Source organism: Capra hircus, chromosome 1 (genome assembly GCF_001704415.2).
Source record: "Capra hircus breed San Clemente chromosome 1, ASM170441v1, whole genome shotgun sequence".
Classification (NCBI taxonomy): Eukaryota; Metazoa; Chordata; class Mammalia; order Artiodactyla; family Bovidae; genus Capra; species Capra hircus.
In genome coordinates, this window is record NC_030808.1 from 126,391,091 (window position 1) to 126,415,163 (window position 24,073).

The following is a 24,073-nucleotide window of genomic DNA, read 5'->3' on the forward strand; positions in this document are numbered from 1 at the left end:
CTGCTCTGCTTGGCTTTCTCTAGCTGCTTTGCGCGGGGGCTACTCTTTAGTTCTAGTGCACAGGCTTTTCACTGCGGTGGCTTCTCGTCTTGCGGGACACATGCTTAGTTGCTCTGCAGTATTTGGGACCCTCCCAGACCAGGGGTTGACCCCGTGTCCCCAGCATTGGCAGGTGAATTCTTAACCACCATGGAAGTCTGGCTTCCCACTAATTTAATTAAAAAGAAAAGAAAAAGTAACATCCTGCATGATTGCGCTTCCAGCCGTATCTCTCCATCGTGTTCCGTCTTGCCCTTCGTTTTCAGGTACATAGGTCTCCCTTCAGCTCCTCGAACTAGCCATGTTTTTCTTCCTCTGAGCATTTTCCTGTAATGTTTGCCCCCTCTGGCTGTGAGTCCCCTTCTCTGCCATTGGTTTGTTCCATTTGTCTGTTGAGCTTAGTTCAGACTTCCACAGAGGAATCTTCTTTAAGACCACCAGAGTTCCAGACCCGTAGTGTACATGCTTCCTTTGTGTCTTTGTTTCTGTAGCACTGCTTATCATATATTGTCATTACGTAGTTAACTGGGGAGTTCATTGCTGAATGTCTGCCGTTAGAGTCAAAATGTAGGCTCCATGAAGGCAGAGACTGTCATTGTTTCTCGAAGCATCTTTAATGCTCAGCCTATTGTTTGAGCTGCAGCAGGCTGTCAGTTTTTGTTGAATAAGTGAACCAAATGAGTAGTGCTCAGATTAACACTATTCAGTATTTCCCCACATTGATTGCTTGTCATGTTAACCAGTTTGTACTGTTGTGGAGAGTCCTGGGTAAAAGCTTATGTACACCCAGACAGAATTTTTGTTTTTTTCAATTAAAAAAAAATGAGCAATGATGCGGGTTGTGAAGGAGGTCCAAGAGGGAAAGATGTATGCGTACATATAGCTGATTCACTTTGTTGTGCAGAGGAGACTAACACAGCATTGTAAAGCAACTGTACCCCAGTTTGAAAAGTGAATAATGAGCATTAAAGCAATTATCTTTTTTTTTTTAAGTGTAAGATGTTGATGGTTCCTTAGAAGAGCAGCTTTTTAAATTTCCCTCTTGGCTACTGTTCTTTTCACCTTCAACATCAGTGAAATTAAATATATTCTATTATAAAAACTTTTCCCATAGCATTTTTTGGAATTAATAAACACAGGTATAATGCCAACCCCCAGAACACTTCATGATAGGAAAGTGACACCCAACATTCTGCTGTTTTGGATGTGTGAACGTGCTCAGTGTTTGTGTCTTCTCATTTTCTGCTGCCAAATCATATTAAATGAGATTAACATATTTTTATAAGCATGAAAAATAAAATATTGAGTACATAATTTAATGAGTATTACTTTTTTGAAACTTATGATTCTTTTATTGTTAATTTTTTATTGGTGTGTAGTTGCTTTACAATGTGTTGTTTTCTGCTGTACAGCAAAGTGAATCAGCCGTGTGTGTGTGTGTGTGTGTGTGTGTGTGTGTGTGTGTGTGTGTATGTATCTCCCCTCTTTTTTAGATTTCATTCCCATTTAGATCACCACAGAGCACTGGGTAGAATATTACTTAAAAAGCAAACACAAAACAAATGTTTCTTGGGTTCCAACCAGGTGTCAGACACTGGCTGTATGATAAGTGAAAAGACAGAGGGTTCCTGCCCTCGTGTGATTCACCCTTTAGTTGCAGAGATGGCCCGCAATCTGATTATCACACAAATAAATAGATAATGACAACCAGATGTGTCCTTGGGAAGGAGAAAGTAGGAGAGCATTATTAAGTAGAGACCCCCTAACCTAGTCTCTGTAGTGGGAGAATTACAGTTGCCCAGAGAAAGTGACATTTGAGAGAGATCTGAAGGAAGGAGACTTAATGTCTGGGAAAAACTCCAGGCAGAGAGAACTAGCAGGCAGAGGCTCAGAGACAGGAGGAGCGTGCCTTTGAGGAGGAAGGCCAGTGGACGTGGATGAGAGAAGGGTGTGGGAAAGTGGCTCAGCACAGAACTGAGGAAGTGAGCAGAGAGCAGAGGGGACACTGAGGACTGGGTCATTACAGCGTGATTACTGTCACCAGTATAAAAATGTAGGAAATCTGATTGTCCGCCAGCAGAGGACTGGTGGTGTAAGTTACGGTGTAAACAACGTAAAGGAACATTCTGTAGCTGTAAAAGGGAGGAAGTTTACTACCCAGTCAGAAGAATAAAGAATTGTAGATTTCATATTGAAATTTAGAAATAGAACCTTTAAAAAAAGGGAAAAACTCGACCCAATGATAGATGATTTGTTCTGTAAGAAAAGAATTGTTTTGGTAAAGTAAGTTATCCTTCTATATATGTATTTATTGTGATAATAATTATTTATTTTGTCATGTTTTCAAGGTAAAATATATTTTATAAAGTAGCATAGTAGTTTAAAATACGTCCACTGGGCTGAGATCCTGGGTTGATATTCTGGCGTTGCCATTTGCACACCTGGTTAACTGGGCAAATTAATTCAACTTTTTAAAGCTTAGTTTTGTTATTTGTAAAATGTGAACAGTACTAACATTTATCTGATAGAGTTGTAGTATGAATTTAATGAGAGAATATATGTGAATCACTTAGATAGATATGCTCATCACCTAAGAAAAAAGTTATATATTGTCACTTCCTATGAAAATATCTTATAATTAATCTCCTTTATCAAGAACCTGGTGGGCTGCAGTCCATGGGGTCGTGAAGTCGGACACGACTAAGCAACTTCACTTTCACTTTTCACTCTCATGCATTGGAGAAGGAAATGGCAACCTACTCTGGTATTCTTGCCTGGAGAATCCCAGGGACAGAAGAGCCTGGTAGGCTGCCATCTCTGGGGTCGCACAAGTCGGACACTACTGAAGCGACTTAGCAGCAGCAGCAGCAGCAGCAGCAGAGTGCAAAAAGAATACTGAAGAAAGTTATATCAAAAGCAACTCTGTGGTTGCATTTCAGAGATGGAATTATAACTGCTATTTGTTACCTGTTTTACTGTTGTATATATTTTCCAAATTTTGAAACATGAGCATATATTTAAAATTACTACCATCTTCCATTTAAGTATGCTTTGTCTTCTGTTTCAGTGGTTTTTGCTGAAATTTTAATTTTTAGGAACATCCCTTTCAGCAGTGTTAGAAAGTGCAAATCTCAATTCAAGAGATGTTAGTTCAGTAAATGTATTCATAATTATTTTTGCTTTCCTCCTTATATTTTGATTAATGTTGTACCAATTTAAAAGGCTTTGTGCCCACAGCTGCTAAGTTGTGATTGGAAAGGAAAGGGGCTTCCTTTTTGAGACCATCTGTGGGAGTTGCATTGTCTGAGTCTGACAAGAGATCATGGCAGATGGTGAGGTCACTGAGACTGACTTTTTGAGCTTGACATAATGTGCTCATGAAGCTGGAAGAAGAAATCCGACTTATTTTTTTAACCAACAGAAGAACATGGTGACAGGAAGAAGTATACAATTGTTGAGTCTGGATGAAACATAATGCATCAGTGCACATGACTGGTTTAATCTTTGACAATCGCCAGGACTGCCAAGGTAGCTGTTTGTTGGAACATTCGTGCTGTGTTTATTTACTTTCTAGGCCCTTGATTTAAGTCATATGTTGCAAATAACATTTAGATTAAAGACAGTGTAGAAAAAAGACAAAATTTAAGGATACTTAGAAATGTATATTTTTAAATCGAAAGATTATAGGCTGTCACTCAAAGCCAGTGCAGCCTACTTCTTCATTTTTAATTGAATAAAGATCTCTGTCATAGTCTCATGTCTTTTTGTAACATTTATCTTAATGTAATTTTATATAGTTTAAATTACACTTAAAGGTTTATGCTTACTGTTTCATCCATTAGGAGCTCTCTAGTATCTGGATTAGTATTTTGCTCATAGTGTGTGTTCAGTAAATGTTGACTAGGTAGATAAATTAATGAATGAAGTTATTGCTGACTCTGTTAATTTCAGATGAGTTTTTTTTTTTTAACCACAATTAAATGCTTTTTTTTTGCCCTACTTTGAAATTGGATTTATGTTGTGGTCTTTATCACTTCTACTATGTGTGAATTATGTAGTATTTATTTTGGAGGAAGAAACCTTAATTTGTCATGAGAAGTCAGTGAGCCATTTTTTCCTTAATATTAATGAGTACTTTTGCTAGGCAGTGTCCAAATTATTTTCCACGTCTTGACTCATTTAATTAAGTAGATGTATTGTGCTACTACTCTTTTGTAGATGTAGGGATTGAAGTACAGTGATGTTAATATCCATGTGCTTAAGCTACTCATGTACTTTGGCTCTATTTCAAACATTTATCATTTAGGTAACATTTAGAAGTTACAGTTTGTGCTTACCTCTGGTGAGAAGATGCGAAGGGAATACTAAACAAAATTATGTTTTGTCTTATTAAGCTCAGTTACTATAGCTAAGGTGTGTTTTTATTTGTCACCTCTTGTGTCTTGAAATAATAACACCTTGTTAATTTCTTGTTGTTTGCATGAGTAACAGTGCCACTCACTAACCCAGTCCTTAGGAAATATAATCCCGAATGGAACACTGAGTATAATAAGGAAGCAGATGCTCAGAGACAAGGAGCTGTAACCATTATAGCCATACTCTGAAAATGAAGAAATGGGAGAGGGGGGAAAAGGGCATTTAGCTGAATCTGGTAGCCCAGCCTAACAGTGACTGCTTGTATTTCACTGACCAGAATTATGTCATGGCCAACCCATCTGGGAGGGAGACAGAAAGTAGTAAGTAGTTTAGTTGGGCGTATAGCTGGTTTGGTGAATGCGATGGGATTTCAGGAACATTTATCTCATATTTGTAACACTGAAGAGTATATATCAGATAATTGATAAAAGTGAAACAGTTCCAGTGTAGGAACTTGATTTTCATATTCACTCATGGTAGATGTAGTCAAATCTGCTGCTACAGTGGGAAAGCAAAAATCACAGCTGTACTTCAGATCTTACTTGGGCTTTTAAACATATGTTTTCTTTATCATTGAAAAATCACACTGTTTTAGTGAAAGGTAAAATATTTCCTCACCACCCCCTGCTCTACAGTTTTACTTGTAGGTTCAAATTCTTTTGTGAGGCAGACGTTTGGAGCCTCCGTTGCTTTAAGCCCTTACTATTTATGATCTTTTTAAAGTTCAGTTTTATTCTTCCCTTTGAATGTCCTATTAAAGTTTTAATTTTGAAATAATTTTAAAACAAGAGAAAAGTTGCAGAAATAGGCAAAGATCTTTTGAATACCCCTGACCTAGAATCACGAGTTTGTCAATGTTTTGCCACACGTGCTTTATCACTCCTGCTTTCTCTATATATACAAATTATATACATTTATTAATCATTTGAAAGTATGTTTCTGCATATCCTTTCACTAGTAAATATTTTGGTATATTTTTTCCTAAGGTTGAGGAAAGTGAAAAAGTGAAAGTGTAATCACTTGGTTGTGTCCGACTCTTTGCTACTCCATGAACTGTAGCCCGCCAGACTCCTCTGTTCATGAGGTTCTCCATTCAAGAATACTGGAATGGGTAGCTAGCTATTCCCTTCTCCAGGGGATCTTCCCAACTCAGGGGTCAAACCTGGGTTTCCTGCATTGCAGGCGGATTCTTTCCTGTCTGAGACACCAGGGAAGCCCATTCACTTAAAAAAAAAAAAAAAGAAAAACAGAACACAATCCTCTGATCAGAAACAGGAAATGAAACAGTGCCGTTTTCCGGTCTGCAAACCATATTTTGCTTTCTCTAGTTGCCCCAATAATGGTCTTCATAGCAGTTATTTTTTGTGGTTCAAAGCCCAGTCCAGGATCATGCATTAAATGTAATTTTCATATGACTTTAGTCTTGACTCTGTAATGTTTCTTTAGCTCTCCTCTGTTTTTCATGATAAACTAATATTTTTAAGAACTCAGGCCATTGTCTCATAGAATGTGTCTTAATTTGCATGTCAGCCTCATTGCCTCATGATTTGATTTAGATGATTCTGTGTCCGTCGCAGTGCACCTGGGGAGATGCATGATGCTGGTTTATTCTGTTATTGGCCATAGGTAGCTTTTATCACCTTGGCTGTAAGTGGTTTGTGCCAGGTTTCTTCACTGTAAAATTTGATGTAAGACATATCTTGTAGGGCAATATTTCAAGACTATATAAATATTCTTTTTCTCACCAAATTTCATTGAATCATTTTAGCATCTTTTGATGATTCTTACCTAACCCATTAATATCACAGTGTTTACAGATTGGTGGTTTTCTAACTGCTTCATTTCTTTGTACATATTAGTTGGAATTGTATTGCAAAGAAGACGTTTCCCTTCCTTGTTATTTGTTTCTATAAATGTGAACTCTTGGATTATTATTTTATTCATTGGGTTTAGAATCTGTTACAGTCTGTTGTTATTAGTGTGTACTTAGGTGCTTAATTGCCCCTTGAAACTGGCATAAGTTGCCCCTTTATGTTGTGGACTTTCTAAGCCGTCCCCTGTATACTTCTAATATGTCTCTGTCATTCCTTCCTTTAGACACTCAAAGTGTTCTAGGTTTATCTCATGCGTTTCCTGCCCCATTGCTGGGATCGGCTGTTTCTCCCAGAATCCCTGGTGTCGCTTTCAGTGGCTCATCTACACCAGCATAGTGTAATATTTCAGAGTCCAGGCTCTGTCACTTCTTAGCTGAGTTGGTTTGGTTGAATTATTTAACATCACGAAATTGCAAGTTTTATCTGGTTAATGACAGTTAGAATGGTCCATATCTCATAGTGGTGTTGTGAGGATTAATTTAGGTAATTAAAAAACAATGAATATCACATAGTAATTATGACATAAGTGTTGCTTGTTATTATGATGACTGTTACATTACTGCTCCCTCTTTTTCCCTTTAACAGGATATTCTTTTAAAGAATTATTGAAGACGAAGTTTTTTTATTTGCTTTTTAATGGCTTTACAGAATTTTAAATTGAATGCAGTTTGACATGACGGCAAAAAATGTAAGTATTTGTGAATTTCTAAATGTAAGTATTTAAAATTAGCTATACTTTTTCCGTGCACATTTTCTTCACCATTTTGACGAATCAAGTTCGGCATCAATGTATTACCTGTGTTTGTTTCTGCAAAGAAAGAGACGGTGAACTTAAACGCTGCTGAAGCTCGTCTCACAGCCACAGTAGCCTTGTTGCAAACCACTGCCAGGTTGCTCCAACTCAGCAGCTGCAAAATTGCTATCTCCAGAAATGTACCCACCCACCTCCTGTTTCATGTACTGTTAATAAATTTGCTTTGGTGCTTGCTGGAGAGCTACTTGGCATCATTGAGAAAAATCACTGTTTTCTTTGGCTCAGTTTTTTTTCTTTTGGCTTTACCCTTAAAAATGTGTACAATCAGATGTTGTTCAGAAGCAGCCTGCTGTCCTCCTTGAGGTGATTCCCGACTTTAGTTGTTTTGGGGAAGTTATTCTTTTTTCTTCTTTTGTCATTTCTGAATCTATTTCCTTTCAAGTTATATTGTTATTATACCAATGGATTTGTTTCCAGTTATGGGGAAGGATTATGCCAGAAAATAAATACTACAGGATTTGTGGAAATAACTTATTATAATTACTATACCCAGATTATTAGTTTGGACTCTGATTGCAGGTAACAGAAACCAGCTTGGGCTACCTTAAACCAAGAGGGAATTTATTTTAAGGCTAAAGGGATGTCTCAAGGAATTCAAGCATAGAAACTGAGCAGACCCTCAGAAAGATCTGGGTCCAGAAACTTGAAATCTACCAGGAATTGAAGCAGTATTTAGTTTTCATGTGTCATCTCTGTGTATTTCTGTGCATTAGCTTCATTACTCTGTGTCTCTCTGCAAAGCATCTTCCTGAGTTCACAGTCAGCATCTCAATCTACCTGTTACGGTACTAGCCCGTTTAGAGAAAGAGAGAGAGAAGTATGAAGGAAGGGAGGCGAGTAGCCTGACAGATCCTGTCTGCTTATTTCAGCTCTAACTTCAGACTCCTTGGAGAGGACTTCTGGCACAGCCCTATAGCTGATATCCACTAGTAGTTTGGTTAGTTAGGACCAGAGAGACAAGTGTTATTGTGGAAAAAGATTTTGTGAACCAGACAGATATTTCTAGATACTATCCATTATACAGCTCAGTTCAGTTCAGTTCAGTCGCTCAGTCGTGTCCGACTCTGCTAAAGAGCATCAAAAAAATAACACCACTCTGATTACTAACTTCTACTTTCCAGTTGTTGATCTGGCTTTTAGGACACACTAGTAGTTGTAAGCAGATACAGACTTTGCTTTGTTATCATATAATTAATTTTTTTAGGATAAATTATGAAGTGTCACCTGCCTTAATCTTGTATCTATTTGTGGCTCTTATATCTATTTGTTTAGTTGCTGTTTGGGGGAAAGAAGAGCAAAGTTTTAGTTTGTGTATTGGGATTTTTCTTGTTTTTCTCTCCTCCAGGAAAAAGAGAATGTGAAAGTTATCCTGAGCAAAAAGGATGACTGTCATTCAACTAACAAGTATATTTTGGCTTAAAAAGGTCCTTTAAATCTTCCTAGCCATATGTACAGTTTGCTGTATTAAAAGTTGTTTCCTTAAAGTAAAAAAGCATTTGAACCAGTGGTAACTATTCTCCCATTATTTTGTTTGTGTATTTGGATGTCATCAAAGAGTATGCTATTGGTTTCTCTTCCTGCTTCAGCATCCTTGGGGGAGAGGACTGTTTGATGAGCTGACCCTCTCCTGATTCCCTGGGATTGGGGACATGGGGAGGTTGGGCCTCAGACTGGACAGAACGACGAGGGAAAGAATTGAAGTAGACTGAATGTCTGATTCAATATCATAATAATTCACAGTAACCATTCAATATCACAGTAGTCCAAGTCTATGCCCCAACCAGTAACGCTGAAGAAGCTGAAGTGGAACGGTTCTATGAAGACCTACAAGACCTTTTAGAACTAACACCCAAAAAAGATGTCCTTTTCATTATAGCGGACTGGAATGTAAAAGGAGGAAGTCAAGAAACACCTGGGGTAACAGGCAAATTTGGCCGTGAATACAGAATGAAGCAGGGCAAAATAGGGTTTTTGCCAATACAACGTACTGGTCATAGCAAATACCCTCTTCCAACAACACAAGAGAAGACTCTACACATGGACATCACCAGATGGTCAACACCGAAATCAGATTGATTATATTCTTTGCAGCCAAAGATGGAGAAGCTCTATACAGTCAGCAAAAACAAGACTGGGAGCTGACTGTGGCTCGGATCATGAACTCCTTATTGCCAAATTCAGATTTAAGTTGAAGAAAGTAGGGAAAACCGCTAGACCGTTCAGGTATGACCTAAATCAAATTCCTTATGATTATGCAGTGGAAGTGAGAAATAGATTTAAGGGCCTAGATCTGATAGATAGAGTGCCTGAAGAACTATGGACGGAGGTTTGTGACATTGTACAGGAGACAGGGATCAAGACCATCCCCATGGAAAGGAAATGCAAAAAAGCAAAATGGCTGTCTGGGGAGGCCTTACAAATAGCTGTGAAAAGAAGAGAAATGAAAAGCAAAGGAGAAAAGGAAAGATACAAGCATCTGAATGCAGATTTCCAAAGAATAGCAAGGAGAGATAAGAAAGCCTTCCTCAGCGATCATTGCAAAGAAATAGAGGAAAACAACAGAATGGGAAAGACTAGAGATCTCTTCAAGAAAATTAGAGATACCAAGGGAACATTTCATGCAAAGATGGGCTTGATAAAGAACAGAAATGATCTGGACCTAACAGAAGAAGGAGATATTAAGAAGAGGTGGCAAGAATACACAGAACTGTACAAAAAAGATTTTCATGACCCAGATAATCACGATGGTGTGATCACTCATCTAGAGCCAGACATCCTGGCCTTAGAAAGCATCACTACGAACAAAGCTAGTGGAGGTGATGGAATTCCAGTTGAGTATTTCAAATCCTGGAAGATGATGCTGTGAAAGTGGTGCACTCAATATGCCATCAAATTTGGACAACTCAGCAGTGGCCACAGGACTGGAAAAGGTCAGTTTTCATTCCAATCCCAAAGAAAGGCAATGCCAAAGAATGTTCAAACTACTGCACAATTGAACTCATCTCACACGCAGTAAAGTAATGCTCAAAATTCTCCAAGCCAGGCTTCAGCAATACATGAACCGTGAACTTCCAGATGTTCAAGCTGGTTTTAGAAAAGGCAGAGGAACCAGAGATCAAATTGCCAGCATCCGCTGGATCATGGAAAAAGCAAGAGAGTTCCAGAAAAACATTGATTTCTGCTTTATTGACTATGCCAAAGCCTTTGACTGTGTGGATCACAATAAACTGTGGAAAATTCTTCAAGTAATGGGAATACCAGACCACCTGACCTGTCTCTTGAGAAACCTATATGCAGGTCAGGAAGCAACAGTTAGAACCGGACATGGAACAACAGACTGGTTCCAAATAGGAAAAGGAGTACATCAAGGCTCGCAAAGAGTCAGACATGACTGAGCGACTGAACTGAACTGAAGGCTGTATATTGTCACCCTGCTTATTTAACTTATATGCAGAGTACATCATGAGAAACTCTGGGCTGGAAGAAACACAAGCTGGAATCAAGATTGCTGGGAGAAATATCAATAACCTCAGATATGCAGATGACACCACCCTTATGGCAGAAAGTGAAGAGGACCTATAAAGCCTCTTGATGAAAGTGAAAGAGGAGAGTGAAAAAGTTGGCTTAAAGCTCAACATTCAGAAAACGAAGATCATGGCATCTGGCCCCATCACTTCCTGGGAAATAGATGGAGAAACAGTGGAAACAATATCAGACTTTATTTTTGGGGGGCTCCAAAATCACTGCAGATGGTGACTGCAGCCATGAAATTAAAAGACGCTTACTCCTTGGAAGGAAAGTTATGATCAACCTAAATAGCATATTCAAAAGAATATTTTGCTTTTGAACATTACTTTGCCAACAAAGGTCCGTCTAGTCAAGGCTATGGCTTTTCCATTGGTCATATATGGATGTGAAAGTTGGACTGTGAAGAAAGCTGAGTGCCAAAGAATTGATGCTTTTGAATTGTGGTGTTGGAGAAGACTCATGAGAGTCCCTTGGACTGCAAGGAGATCCCACCAGTCCATTCTAAAGGAGATCAGTCCTGGGTGTTCTTTGGAAAGACTGATACTAAAGCTGAAACTCCAATACTTTGGACACCTCATGCGAAGAGTTGACTTATTGGAAAAGACTCTGATGCTGGGAGGGATTGAGGGCAGGAGGAGAAGGGGAAGACCGAGAATGAGATGGCTGGATAGCATCACCGACTCAATGGACACGCGTTTGGGTAAACTCCAGGAGCTGGTGATGGACAAGGAGGCCTGGCGTGGTGTGATTCATGGGGTTGCAAAGAGTTGGACACGACTGAGCCACTGAACTGAACTGAACTGAACTGAATGTCTGATAAAGCTCACTAGCCATTCTGAAATAGATAAGCACATTTTTGTGGCCTTTTAATATATTTTGTTGAGATACTCACTCGAGGGATCATACCAGTTTACAGCCCCATGAACAATTCGTTCTCATCTCTCCCCTCCCCATCTTTCTGCAGCAAATAAATATGTTCAGCACTGTTCCAGACTACCTTCTTGGGATTTATAATGTAGTGAGAGGAGATGATATATATGTAATGTTAATGATACCTGTTATGAAGAACAATAAAACGGTAAGAGGAGAGAAAGCATAGCAATGTGGAGGTCTCTTTCAACAAGGTATTCAGAAGCATGCTTTTTAAGGAAATGGCATTTAGACAGACGGATGCTCTTTAGTCTCAATACAGAAGGAAGGAGTCAGCCATGTGAATATATAGGGAAAGAGCATTCCAGGTAGAGGCAGGAGAAAGTGCTATTGATCAGAGAACAGCCGATGACCAGTTGACAAGGTGGAACAGAGTAACTAAGCCATACAAGTGGTAGGAGGTGAAGCCAGAGAGTAGGTGCCAGATCATGGGGAGCCTCGAAAATGGGGGTGAGCAGTATGTGTTTTATTTAGTTTAATTAATTTACTTATTGTTTGACTGTGCTTGGGTCTTTGTTGTGTGTGGCTTGTGGGCTCAGTAGTTGTGGCGAACAGGCTTTGTTGCTCCTTGGCACGTGGGATCTTAGTTCCTGGACCAGGGATTGAACCTGTGTCTCTTACATTGGAAGGTGAGTTCTTAACCACTGGATCACCAGGGAAGTCCTGAGTAGTATGTATTTTAAATGTCAGTGGGGAGCTAATGGAGTTTTTGAGGATGATTTCAAGACCTAACTTAGCATTTTAAAGTTTATTCTGGCTACTGGGTGAACCAACTGAAGAGGGCCATAGTATACGCGAGGGACTCATTTGGTACTTATCCCAGTAGTTCAGACAGCAGAAGATGGTAAGCTAGACTAGGGTAATGATACTGGAGATGGGGAAAAGTGGTTGAATCTAGGATGTATAGAAGGAACAGCCAGCAAGACTTATTGAGTAATTAGGACATGGGGACAGGGAAGAAGTTAAAGACTTCTCAGCATTTGGCTTGTGTAACTGCGTATGTGGTTTTGCGGTTTCATGAGAAGAAGATCTCTTGGGGAAGTACAGGATTTTGTGGCAAACTCAAAAATTGTTTTGAACATATTAAAGTCGAGGGACCTGAAAACATCCAGGTGGAGAAATTGGCCAGCCAGTTAATGATAAATAATGACTCTGGAGCTGTAGGGAAACCTTGGGGCTGGTTATAGAAATTTTGGAGTCATTTCATATTAGATTATTTTAAAGTGGGGGGGGGGGCTCCATGTGATTATATAGTTCATGCTTGGGTAGAGAATGCATCAGGACCAAGTTCTGAATACAGGGATTCTCTAGCAACTGCGGAGGAGGAGAGGCAGCAAAGGACAGGAGAAATGGACAGCAAGCATGACCCTGATGATGTGGAAGCCAAGTAAAGAAAGTGTTTCAAGAAGGAAGGAGTGATAATTGTATCATATGCCGCTGAAAAATGACTCTTAGATCTGGAAGAGATGGCCCTGGTTTTATGGGAGCATTAATAAATGTATGTGAAAAAAATTATGTGTCAATATTTACATTCTTATTTTCTGTTTCTCATTTTGCATTTCTCGTATGAGAACAGTCTTGTGAAGAGTTACTTTTGCCTTAGTTCAGTGCCATTCTAGGTCTTTTATGGTTGTAGGTGTTAGAAACCCTTTTCAAAATAGCTTAGCGCAAGGAGTGGCATTTTTTGATTGGCACAACTGAAACATCTGGAGTACTCTGGCCTCAAATACAGCTGCTTTCAGGGGATCAAATGAGGAGCATGAGAGCTCTGTCTCCTTTTTCCAGTTTTTGGCTCTGTCTGGTGGCAGAATAGCCTACACTGGCGTCCTAATGCTCAATCTCAGAAGAGAGGAAGTTTTTTTTCTTAGTTTTTATGTTTCAGATTCCATGGAGGAGCTTTGGTTGACCCTATTTGGCCCACATTGTTAGACAAGTCATTGTAGAGAAGGAAGTAGGGTTCCATACATGGTTTGCTGCCTCACCATGGGTCATAGGGCCACCCAGGCTGTCACAGCACAGTTGAGGTGCTAAGATGAACATCCCACCAGACCTGCGTGGATTGTGGGATGGATCCCTTTGCAAAAGGAAGTTCTGCAGAGCTGGTGATATATTCTTTGTATCTGGGGTAAAATAAAGTAGTATCAAGTAGTATCTAGTATCCACTGATAGGGCTTTCCCAGTGGCTCAGTGATAAAAGAATCCATCCACCTGCCAATGCAGGAGACACGGGTCCAATATCTAGGTTGGGAAGATCCTCTGGAGGAGGACACAGGAAACCACTCCAGTATTCCTGCCTGGGAAATCTCATGGGGAGAGGAGCCTGGCGGGCGAGCGTGCATGGGGTCGCAGAAGAATAGGACACAACTGAGTGAGCGAGCGAGCGAGCCAAGTATCCACTGATCCTCTTGTTGACCAAAAATGCAGGTGTGTTTTCTCCTGAGTTTACTTAGTGTGCAATAAAGACGTGGAAGATAGTTTTTTACCTTGTCAAAGAATCTTTTAAAAATATGTAAGCCATGATATTCATTATAAAAATTAGAAAATACAGATAAAGAAACTAGTCTAGAGATCATATACACAAATGTGTGTGTGTGTGTATATATATATGAACCAAAATCTATATATAGTTTTTCAGTTTATTTTTGGCTGTACCACGTGACATGTAGAACTTCCTCTACCAAGGATTGAACCCGTGTCCCCTTGCAGTGGAAGCATGGAGTTTTAACCACTGGACCAACAGGGAAGTCCTACACACACACACACACACACATACATTTTTTTAATAAAAATGAGGACACACACAGACACACACACACGTATATATATACATTTTTTTAATAAAAATGAGGACACACACAGACACACAAGTATATATATTTTTTTAAATAAAAATGAGGCCAGATTGTTTTGTAACCTGCTGTTTAGTGTAGTCTCTATGATGAGTATCTTCTCCTGTCTTGATAACTCTGTTGTAACATCATTTTAAATGGCTTTTTAATATTATCTGTTCTATAGACCTTACACCAGTTTCCTAATATTGGCCATTATTTTCCTTTTTTTCCCTTTTTTAACTTTTTTATTTTTGTCAACTCATTGGGTTATTTCTGTGAAACAAAAATCTTACAAAATTACTTGCCCAAAGGGTGTGTACTTTTTAGGGGACCTTTGATTCATATTACTAAATTGAATCTCAGAAAGACCACCAGTTGTATATTCACCATTGGTATATGAAGGTGCCAGTTCCCCCTTACTTTCTTTTTAATCTTTGTCAATCTAGTTGCAAAAGATGGTGTGTAATTTGCTTCATTTCTCTGATTGCTAGTTAGATCAAACTGGTATTACATATATTATCTATATACTCACTGGTCATTTGTGTCTCTCATGAATTGTCTACGTCAGTGTTAAAGTAATAAACCTGTTGCCCTTTGAGTTAACAACTCAGACTTGAATACTGCTTTGCATTAATGAACATGTTTACATAATTTTTTAATTTTGTCTAAAGAGCTGCCTGAGTTTGTTGTATGTGTATGTATCGTCATTCCCCTGACAATGTTCTATGAACACCTTGCTTGTGAATGAATGGTAGAGATAAACTTTGAGCACAGATCATCTCTTTGAATCCTGTTTTCTTTTGATTATATCAATCTGGGACATTAAAAATCAGTGAAATTATAATGGTATTCTTAGGGAATAGCATTTGACTCAAACATTTAAGCTTTGGACATCTTTTATTCAATAGGCAATGACTGCTTACACTAGGCAACGCAGTGTTTGAATATCCAGATTGAAAACTTTTTTCAAGATCTTATTTGATGAAAAATTTTATGCAAAACGAGTTTACTTTTCTTCTCTTGATCTGTGACACATTATATAGAGAGATCCTTTCTAAATACATAAAATAAGGAAAGAATAGCTAATATTTTAAAATGCCTTTCCTCGCCAACTTCTTATACTCTCAAATGATTTACTTTTTCTTTGAACCTTTATACTTTGTTTATGAAAACAGAAATTAATATATTTTTGAAGTTTGAACTTAAACATTTTAATAGTATTTATCTAAGCTCTAAATACAAACAGCTCCTCTCCATCCATGAGACCCGGATTACACCCATGGTTGATTTAGAATTGACCTTTATCTTTTCAGAGTGTAATCTGTTGGTTACAAAGGCGCAGATGTACATCTGCTTAAAAGTTTCCAAATTCGTTTGCTACTTCACTCTGCAGAAGTTGAGCAGTAAGAGCAGGTGTTTAAACTTAACAGTAATCCAGTAACCGTGAACTCCGGACTGTGCATGTGTGGTTTCAGTTGAGGTTTTTGCCGTTACCTTTGTATAATAACAAAAAGGTATAAACTGATGCTTTTGAAGTTATTGTAATACTTGGATTAAACAATTCCATTGTATTAAGCATGGAGTGTATTAAAGGCTGTCTTTGCCTTCTTTGCTTTCTGTTTACAGTAGAGCACCAACAAGAGTTTTGCCTTCCTTTTCTTTTCATAGAAGAGTTTAAAAAGGAGAGGCGTGTTGGTGGCCAGCAGTGAGGGTGGAATTTTGCTATATGTTTTGGCAGCTTCACAACTGCTACATTACTTGCTTAAGAAAAAAAGCCATTAGTAAAATGTGTAGATCTCACTTCTGCTCATAAGTAATACTGTTTCATTAACTTTTATCTTAATGTGGACAGTGCCATATTTTTCCCATTTCGAGCAGTATGGCAGCATTTTAACCCTGTTCTTATATCTGATATAATTAACTCATCTTTATGTGACTATGTATAATATTTGATATGGACCTCTGGTGGGAGGTCATTAATAACAGCTTATTAAGTGATCACATATTATTTAAAATCTTATTTATAATTTTTTAAACTATTTTATTCAGGTTGGTTTGAATTCTACAAATGCAGAACTAAGAGGATTTATAGATCAGAATCTCAGTCCAACCAAAGGTAAGGACAGTTGAATAAAATTTTTCTGCATCAGGCTAGTTTTACTGCATTTGTTTCATAAAAAACGCAGCTACATGAAGAATTACTTTGTGTATAATAATAATTATATAATATTACTGTGTTGTCATGACCAAATAATTTTTATCCTTTAAAACTCAGTTACCTCTGAGAGATGAACAGGAGAGGGTGTGTGTATGTGTGTTTGTGTGTTTGTTTTGAGAGACCCTACCTTCAGTGATTTAACTTGTAAAGAATACAGTAGAATGAATGAGTATATGTAATTCCTTTTTCTAACACGTAGTTTACTGGAGGAATGTGTATATCCGAAATCTGACGCACCAGTACAGGTACTTGTGCAGAACACTGTCAGTATCTTTAAGCAGTATCTTTTAGTAAGGAGAAGTAATATACTGAAATCTTTGTGGTTGAAATGATATGATGTTTGGGACTGGCTTCAAAATAATCCACTGGGGAACAGAGAGCAAAGTAAGTGGATAGATACGAGTTGGTTAATTGTTTAAACTGGGTGATAGCTAGATGAGGTTTCATTATTCTTTTCTCTCTTCCTTTGCATATGTTTGGATTTTTTCCATTGAACATATGCAAAGGTGGAAACAAAGTGTCTACTACTACAATGCAGATAGCTAGGAGAGAAACATCAGCTTTCTCAAAGGCTTTGTCTAAGGTGGACAGAAGGCTAAAGAAATCTGTTTCAGTATAAAAATGTCCAGCTTAATAGTTGTAGTGGTCTCTAGAAGTATTCTAAGAATTTAGAAGTATTAGCAAGCAGAGAAAGTGGTACTTGAAGCCTTGAATGCTTCTCATTTTTTCCTCAGTTTTCTAAATTGTGGTAAGATACACAAGACATAAAGTGAACACCTCAGCTATTTTTAAGTGTATGATTTGGTGGTATTTAAGTACATTCATGTTATGCCACCATTATCACCATTCATATCCGTAACTCTTCATCTTGCAAAACTACAGTTCTACACCCATTAAACAGCTACTCCCTATTTCTTCCTCCTCTAAGCCTCTGGCAAGAACCATCCTACTTCCTGTATCTATGATTTTCACTACTCTGCATACCTTGTATAAGAAGAGTTACGCTATATTTGTGTTTTTGTGACTGGCATACTTTGCTTAGTGTCCTCAAGGGATTTCCTTCCTGAGTATTATTCCTTAAAATAACTGTAGCTATGTACCACATTTTGCTTCTCTGCTCACCTGTCTATCGATGGACATGTTGGTGCCTCTATATTTTAGCTACTGTGAATGATGCTGCTATAAACATGAGAGTAGAAATATTTTTTTGAGATCCCGCATTCAGGTCTTTTGGATATATTCATAGAAGCAAAGTTACTGGGTCATATATTAATTCTATTATTTTTAATTTTTTTGAGGAATTGGCGTTTCAATTTTCACAGAAGCTATGCCATTTTACATTCCCATCAACAGTGTACAAGGGTTCCAGTTTCTCACATCTTTGCAAACATGTATTATTTATCAGAGGCAACCGTATGTAAAGTGATATGTAAAGTGTATGTAAAGTGATATCTCATTGTGGTTTTGATTTGCATTTCCCTAATGACTAGTTCAGTTCAGTTCAGTCACTTAGTCGTGTCCGACTCTTTGCGACCCCATGAATCGCAGCACGCCAGGCCTCCCTGTCCATCACCAACTCCTGGAGTTCACTCAGACTCACATCCATCGAGTCAGTGATGCATCCAATCATCTCATCCTCTGTCGTCCCCTTCTCCTCCTGCCCCCAATCTCTCCCAGCATCAGAGTCTTTTCCAATGAGTCAACTCTTCGCATGAGGTGGCCAAAGTGCTGGAGTTTCAGCTTTAGCATCATTCCTTCCAAGGAAATCCCAGGGCTGATCTCCTTCAGAATGGACTGGTTGGATCTCCTTCAGTCCAAGGGACTCTCAAGAGTCTTCTCCAACTAGTAACATTGAACATTTTTTCATGTGCTTATTTGCTATTCATTATCTTTATAGGAATCTCTATTCAAGAAGACCCTTGCCTATTTTTAAACTGGATTATTTGTGTTTTGTTGTTGAGTTCTAGGAATTTTTTATACATTCTGGATATTAATTCCTTATGGGAGAAATGATTTGCAGATATTTTCTCCCATTCATTAGGTTATCTTTTTGCATTCTTGACAGTATCCTTTGATGTGCAAAAGTTCTTTGATTTGATGAAGTCCAATTAATCTATTTTTTGTAATTGTTGTTGTTGCCTCTGCTTTTTGTCATTTCCATTAAATGATTGCCAAATCACTGTCATGAAGATTTTCCCTAGGGTTTTCTTCTATGAATTTTATAATTTTAGCTCTTTAAGTTTAGGTCTTTGATCCATTTTGAGTTAATTTTTGTATATGATATAACTCAGAGTCAAACTGATATCCATTTTTCCCAATAGCATTTGTTGAAAAGATTATCATTTGACCATTGAATGATCTTATTAACACCCTTGTGAAAAATCAACTGGCCGTATATGTGAGGATTTATTTCTGGGCTTTTTATTCTGTTCCATTGGTCTATATGTCTGTCCATATGTCAGTACCATAATGTTATAATTACTGTAGTTTTGTAGTAAGTTCAAATTCGAAAAGTGTGAGTCCTCCTGTGAGATTTATTTGGCTATGTAGGATCTCTTGCAATTCCCCATGAATTTGAAGTTTATATTTTCCATTTCTGTGAGAAAGGCTGTTAGGTTTTTTAATAGAAATTGCATTGACTCTCTGGATCACTTTGGTTTTATTGACATCTTAATAGTGTTGTATCTTCTTATTTATGAACATATTCAACTTAATTTAAGTAATTACTTAAAAATTTTTTTTAATTGGAGGATAATTGCTTTGCAGTGTTGTGTTGGTTTCTGACATAGAACAAAATGAATCAGCCATAAGTATGCATATGGCCCCTCCCTCTTGAACCGCCCTCCAACCCTCCGCCCTGTCCCACCCCTCTAGGTTGTTGCAGAGCACCCCATTGAGCTCCCTGTGTTATACAGAAACTTCCCACTAGCTAGCTGTTTTGCATATGGTGGTGTATATGTTTCAGTGTTACTCTCGCCATTCATCCCACTCTCTCCTTCCTCTGCTGTGTCCGCAAGTCTGTTCTTTATGTCTGTTTCTCTTTTCCTGCGAGTAAATAGGTTTATCGGTATTTTTTGGATTCCATATATATATATACATTAATATATCATATTTGTTTTTCGCTTTCTGAGTTTCACTCTGTATAATAAGCTCTACTTTCATCTGCCTCACTGGAACTGACTCAGATTTGTTCCTTCTGATAGCTGAGTGACATTCCACTGTGTGTGTGTGTGTGTGTGTGTGTGTGTGTGTGTACATACACCTTTACTTCTTTATCCATGTATATGTCGGTGGGTATCTAGTTGCTTCCATGTCCTAACTATTTTAAACAGTGTTGCAATGAACATTGGAGTACATATGTCCTTTTGAATTATGATTTTCTCAGGGTATGTGCCTAGTAGTGGGATAATTTTACCATTTCTTTTTGAAGTAATGAAAATGTTCTGGAGATAGTGGTTGTAGTAATGGTTGTAGTTATACAACCTTGTGTATATACTGGAAACCACTGAATTGTACACTTTAAAAGATAAATTTTAGTGTATATGAATTATGCTGTGGTTAAAAACAAAAAAAAAATTTCTTCAGCTTAATCTCAACTTCTGGCTCTGATTTATTCTTCCCATCTTTATCAAACTTCTTGGAAGAAGTTGTATACACTTATAGTCCCATTCTCAGCTTTTATTCACTTTTCTGCCTGATGTTGTCTGGCTTTAGACTCCATTAATTCTTTGAAACTGCCCTTGGTTTTGTCTTTTTTTGTTGTTGTTATCAGCTTTTGACACAGTTAATGTGTCCCCTCTTTTTTAAAATAGCCATATATAGATAGATAGATAGATAGATAAAATTTTGACTGACTTATTTATTTGGCTGTGCTGGGTATTAGTTGCGGCACGTAGGATCTTTTTCAGTAGTGGCATGTGGGATCCTTAGTTGCACTATGTGAGACCTAGTTCACTGACCAGGGATTGAACCCAGGCCCCCTGTATTGGGAGCACAGAGTCTTAGCCACTGGGGAAGCCCCTAAAAAATAACCTTTTAATTTGACAACAGTTTTAGATTTACAGAAAAATTACAGAAATAGTGCATAGAGTTCTCATAAACCCATCACTCAGTTTCCCTACTGTTAATATCCTACATTAATCTAGTACAGGTTTTACAGTTAATGAGCCAATATTGATACATTATAATGAATGGAAGTCCAGTTATAGGTTTTTGAGAGAAAGACTGCGGAGATAAAGGTCCATTTTCATTACAGCATAATCAAGGGTGGCAGCATGGCTTGCCGTTATTGGTGTGAACCTCGATCATTTACTCGGCTGACACGGTGCTTGTCATGTCTCCCTGCTGCCCAGTCACCCTTCCCCTTCCCCCTTTCTGTACACCGTAGTCTTTGGAAGAAGTCACTATGTGGAGTCACACTTGAGCAGTGGGAGAGTTTGCTCCACCTCTTGACTTCTTTGAGTTGTGAGCATCTACATAATTTATTTGGATTTCTTCCATCCTAGATTTGTTTTTTCTCCCTTATTCATTTGTTTGTTTGTTTATACCAACATGGACTTACAGGTATTTAGTTTTTACTCCAGGTCACAGTCCAGTACTGTTGGATCGGCCAAGAGTTCATTCAGGTTTTTCCATAACATCTTATTGAAAAATCCGAATGAATTTTTCTGCCAACCAGATATTTTTGTTGGTTGGTTTTTTGCTCAAGTCATTAAAACTATGGCCATTGGAAGTGTTCAGTTGCTTTTCTGTGTCCCTTTGACATATTTCCTGCCCATTCCTCAGATCAGCCATTTCCCCAAAGAGTCCTGACTGCTTTTCATAGAGAATGTTGTTAGAACATCAGGATCTTGGTGCTGAGTGAGCGATTGTTCCTGGGATGGTGTCTTTCTTTTTGAAATCGCTGTTTTTCTTTGTGTTTGTGATACCATAGTTTTTAAGTCTTTATAGGAAGCAGTACAGTGTAGTAGCTAAGAACAAGGGCTCTGGCAGTTGAGGGTGTAATCCTGGTTGCATTTCTTATTTTTGTTTGTTGTTTTCAGTTGCTCAGTCATGTCTGACTCTTGAGGCTCCCTGGACTGTAGCCCGCCAGGCTCCTCTGTCCACGGGATTTCCCAGGCAGGAATACTGCAGTCGGTGGTCAGTTCTTTAACCAGGGCATCTTTTTGACCCAAGGATCGAACCCATGTCTTCTGCATTGGCCGGTAGATTCTTAACCACTGAGCTATCTGGGAAGCCCTTGGATTTCTTATACCCAACAGAAGCTAAACCTGAGCAAAATGATCTCTCTGACCCCAAATGTCTGTAATGATGCAGGTCATGATGGTAAGTTGCTCATAGCATCTGTGAGGATTAAACGAGATAATGTACATACATCACCTAGTACAGCACCTGAGACACAGTCAGCATTCAGAATGTGCTTACCCCTTTTTCATCTTTCTTTTTGGCCATTCCCTTCAGTCTGCTCTCCTAGCTCTTCTGTTTGTCTTCTAAACGTTAGTGTTCCGTGGGGTTTTTGTCTTGGGTTTTTTGTTTTCCTCACCTTGTACATTTTCCCTAGGCAGTTTTATCTATTCTCATTGCTTTAGTTTTCATTACTTTGTATATGGTTGATTCTCAAATCTGTACCTCTGGCCTAGACCTTGGTCTCGAGATTATGTATATTCAGCTGCTAGTTGGACACCTTCTTTTGAATAACTTATACACATCTCAGACTCTGTCTGTAATTAAAGTGATTATTTCACCTTCTCAAAACCCATTTCCCCCTTTTCTTTATTTTATTGGACAGTAATACCTTCTACCCTTTGCCCAAATCAGAAAGTATCATCTTTGCCTCCTTTTTTTTCCCTCTCTCTTTGGCATCAGATCCCTTGCAAGATTTGTTGATTCTACCTAAATATGTCAGTACTTCCCACCCATTTTCTTTATTCTGTTGCTATTATCTTAGTTCAGACTACCATAAGCCATTTCCTGGATTACTGGAGCTATTTTATTTACTTCAAGATGCTATGTTTCTTTTCTGTTTCATTCATTGTATTATAGTTACATATTTTTTCTCAAACACAAATCTGAACAAGTCTTCCCAAGTTAAATACATTTTTTGTCCCTTATTGCCCTCAAGGTAATGCCCCGACTCCAGTTTAAAAGGTCCTTCACATTGCGGTTCTTGCTTTCCTCCCTAGCCTTAGCTCAGACGTTGATGCCTCTCGTCACACTGAACTGCCCTCTGCCTGTTGCTGCCTCACTGCTCTGCGACCCCTTCTCCTTTCATCCCTTCTCCCGCCATCCCTGTCTCTGTGTCTTGCTGTATCCTCTTCTCTGTACATATAATATTATTCCTCTCTGACACCATCCTACACTTCCCTCTTGATAGATGCATGTTCCATCTGGCTCATTTCTTTCGTGTTTTTTTTCAGTGTTTATTTATTTTTGACTGCCCTGGGCCCTTGTTGCTGCAAGTGGGATTTTCTTTATTTGTGACAAGTGGGGTCACTCTTGGTCATGGTGTGCAGGCTTCTTTTGTTGCAACTCATGGGCTGTTAGGGCTCGTGGGCTGTGGCGCGCAGGCTTAGTTGCTCCTTGGCATGTGGGATCTTCCCAAACCAGGGATTGAACCTTTGTCCCCTGCATTGGCAGGTGGATTCTCAGCCACTGGACCACCAGGGACATCCCCATCTGGCTAATTTCTGTTCACTCCTAGCATCTAAATTTAAATCTTATTTCCACTCAGCCCATAAAACTCTAATACTCTCTGCTCACCCCTATTATTGCAGTATTTGTCACACTAAATGTTAATTACTGATTTATTTATTGGTCCCCACCTAATTCCATGAAGTCAGAGAGTTTTTATTAGTCATCATTGTTTCTCTGGGATAGATATTTCAAAGTAGCTATCCCAAATTGGAACTTTTTTATGTCTTTCTTTTGACCTGTAATCCCTTTGGCCACTGGGCAAATTCCTGTTTACTGGTAAAGTCTATCTGATTGTGGATTCCTCTGTACCTCCTTGTCACTGTACCTCCTGTGTGTTAACCTTTGGACCCTGCACATATTTTATTCTTGTCCTTATCACATAATATTGCATTTCTTTATATGATTTTCCTTTTCTTTTAATAGACTAAGCTCTTTAAGTTCAGAGTTCATATTTTTGTCTTTAGAGTCTAGCTTAGCATCTGGTACAATTATACATACCCAGTAAATTAAAAAAAATTTTTTTTTATTGAAATGTAATTAATTTACAATACTGTTGGTTTCTGGTATACATCCAAGTGATTCAGTTATACTTATAAATACGTTATTTTTAAGAAACCTTCAGTGTGTTTTGAAGCAAAGCACTAAGGTATTCAATGAGGAAGGTTCCTGAGCTTTTTGTCTTAGGGCATCTGTCTCAGAGTTGGAGGTCTAAAATTTACTTAATTAGTTA

General features: G+C 38.4%; 1 protein-coding gene across 4 annotated transcripts in view; it reads left to right on the forward strand.

Annotated features, from left to right (window-relative positions):
• The window catches only part of TFDP2 (transcription factor Dp-2), a 209,764-nt gene that overhangs the window by 47,527 nt on the left and 138,164 nt on the right, over window positions 1-24,073 (forward strand). For 3 of the 4 annotated variants that reach the window (XM_018049648.1, XM_018049635.1, XM_018049643.1), the window contains exons 2-3: window positions 6,915-7,017; window positions 16,482-16,548. The exons of the other annotated variant lie outside the window; for it this stretch is intronic. In XM_018049648.1, coding sequence (XP_017905137.1) covers window positions 6,991-7,017; window positions 16,482-16,548 — 94 coding nt within the window. In that variant the 5' untranslated portion in view covers window positions 6,915-6,990. The remainder of the gene's footprint in view (window positions 1-6,914; window positions 7,018-16,481; window positions 16,549-24,073) is intronic. 4 annotated transcript variants of the gene reach the window in all.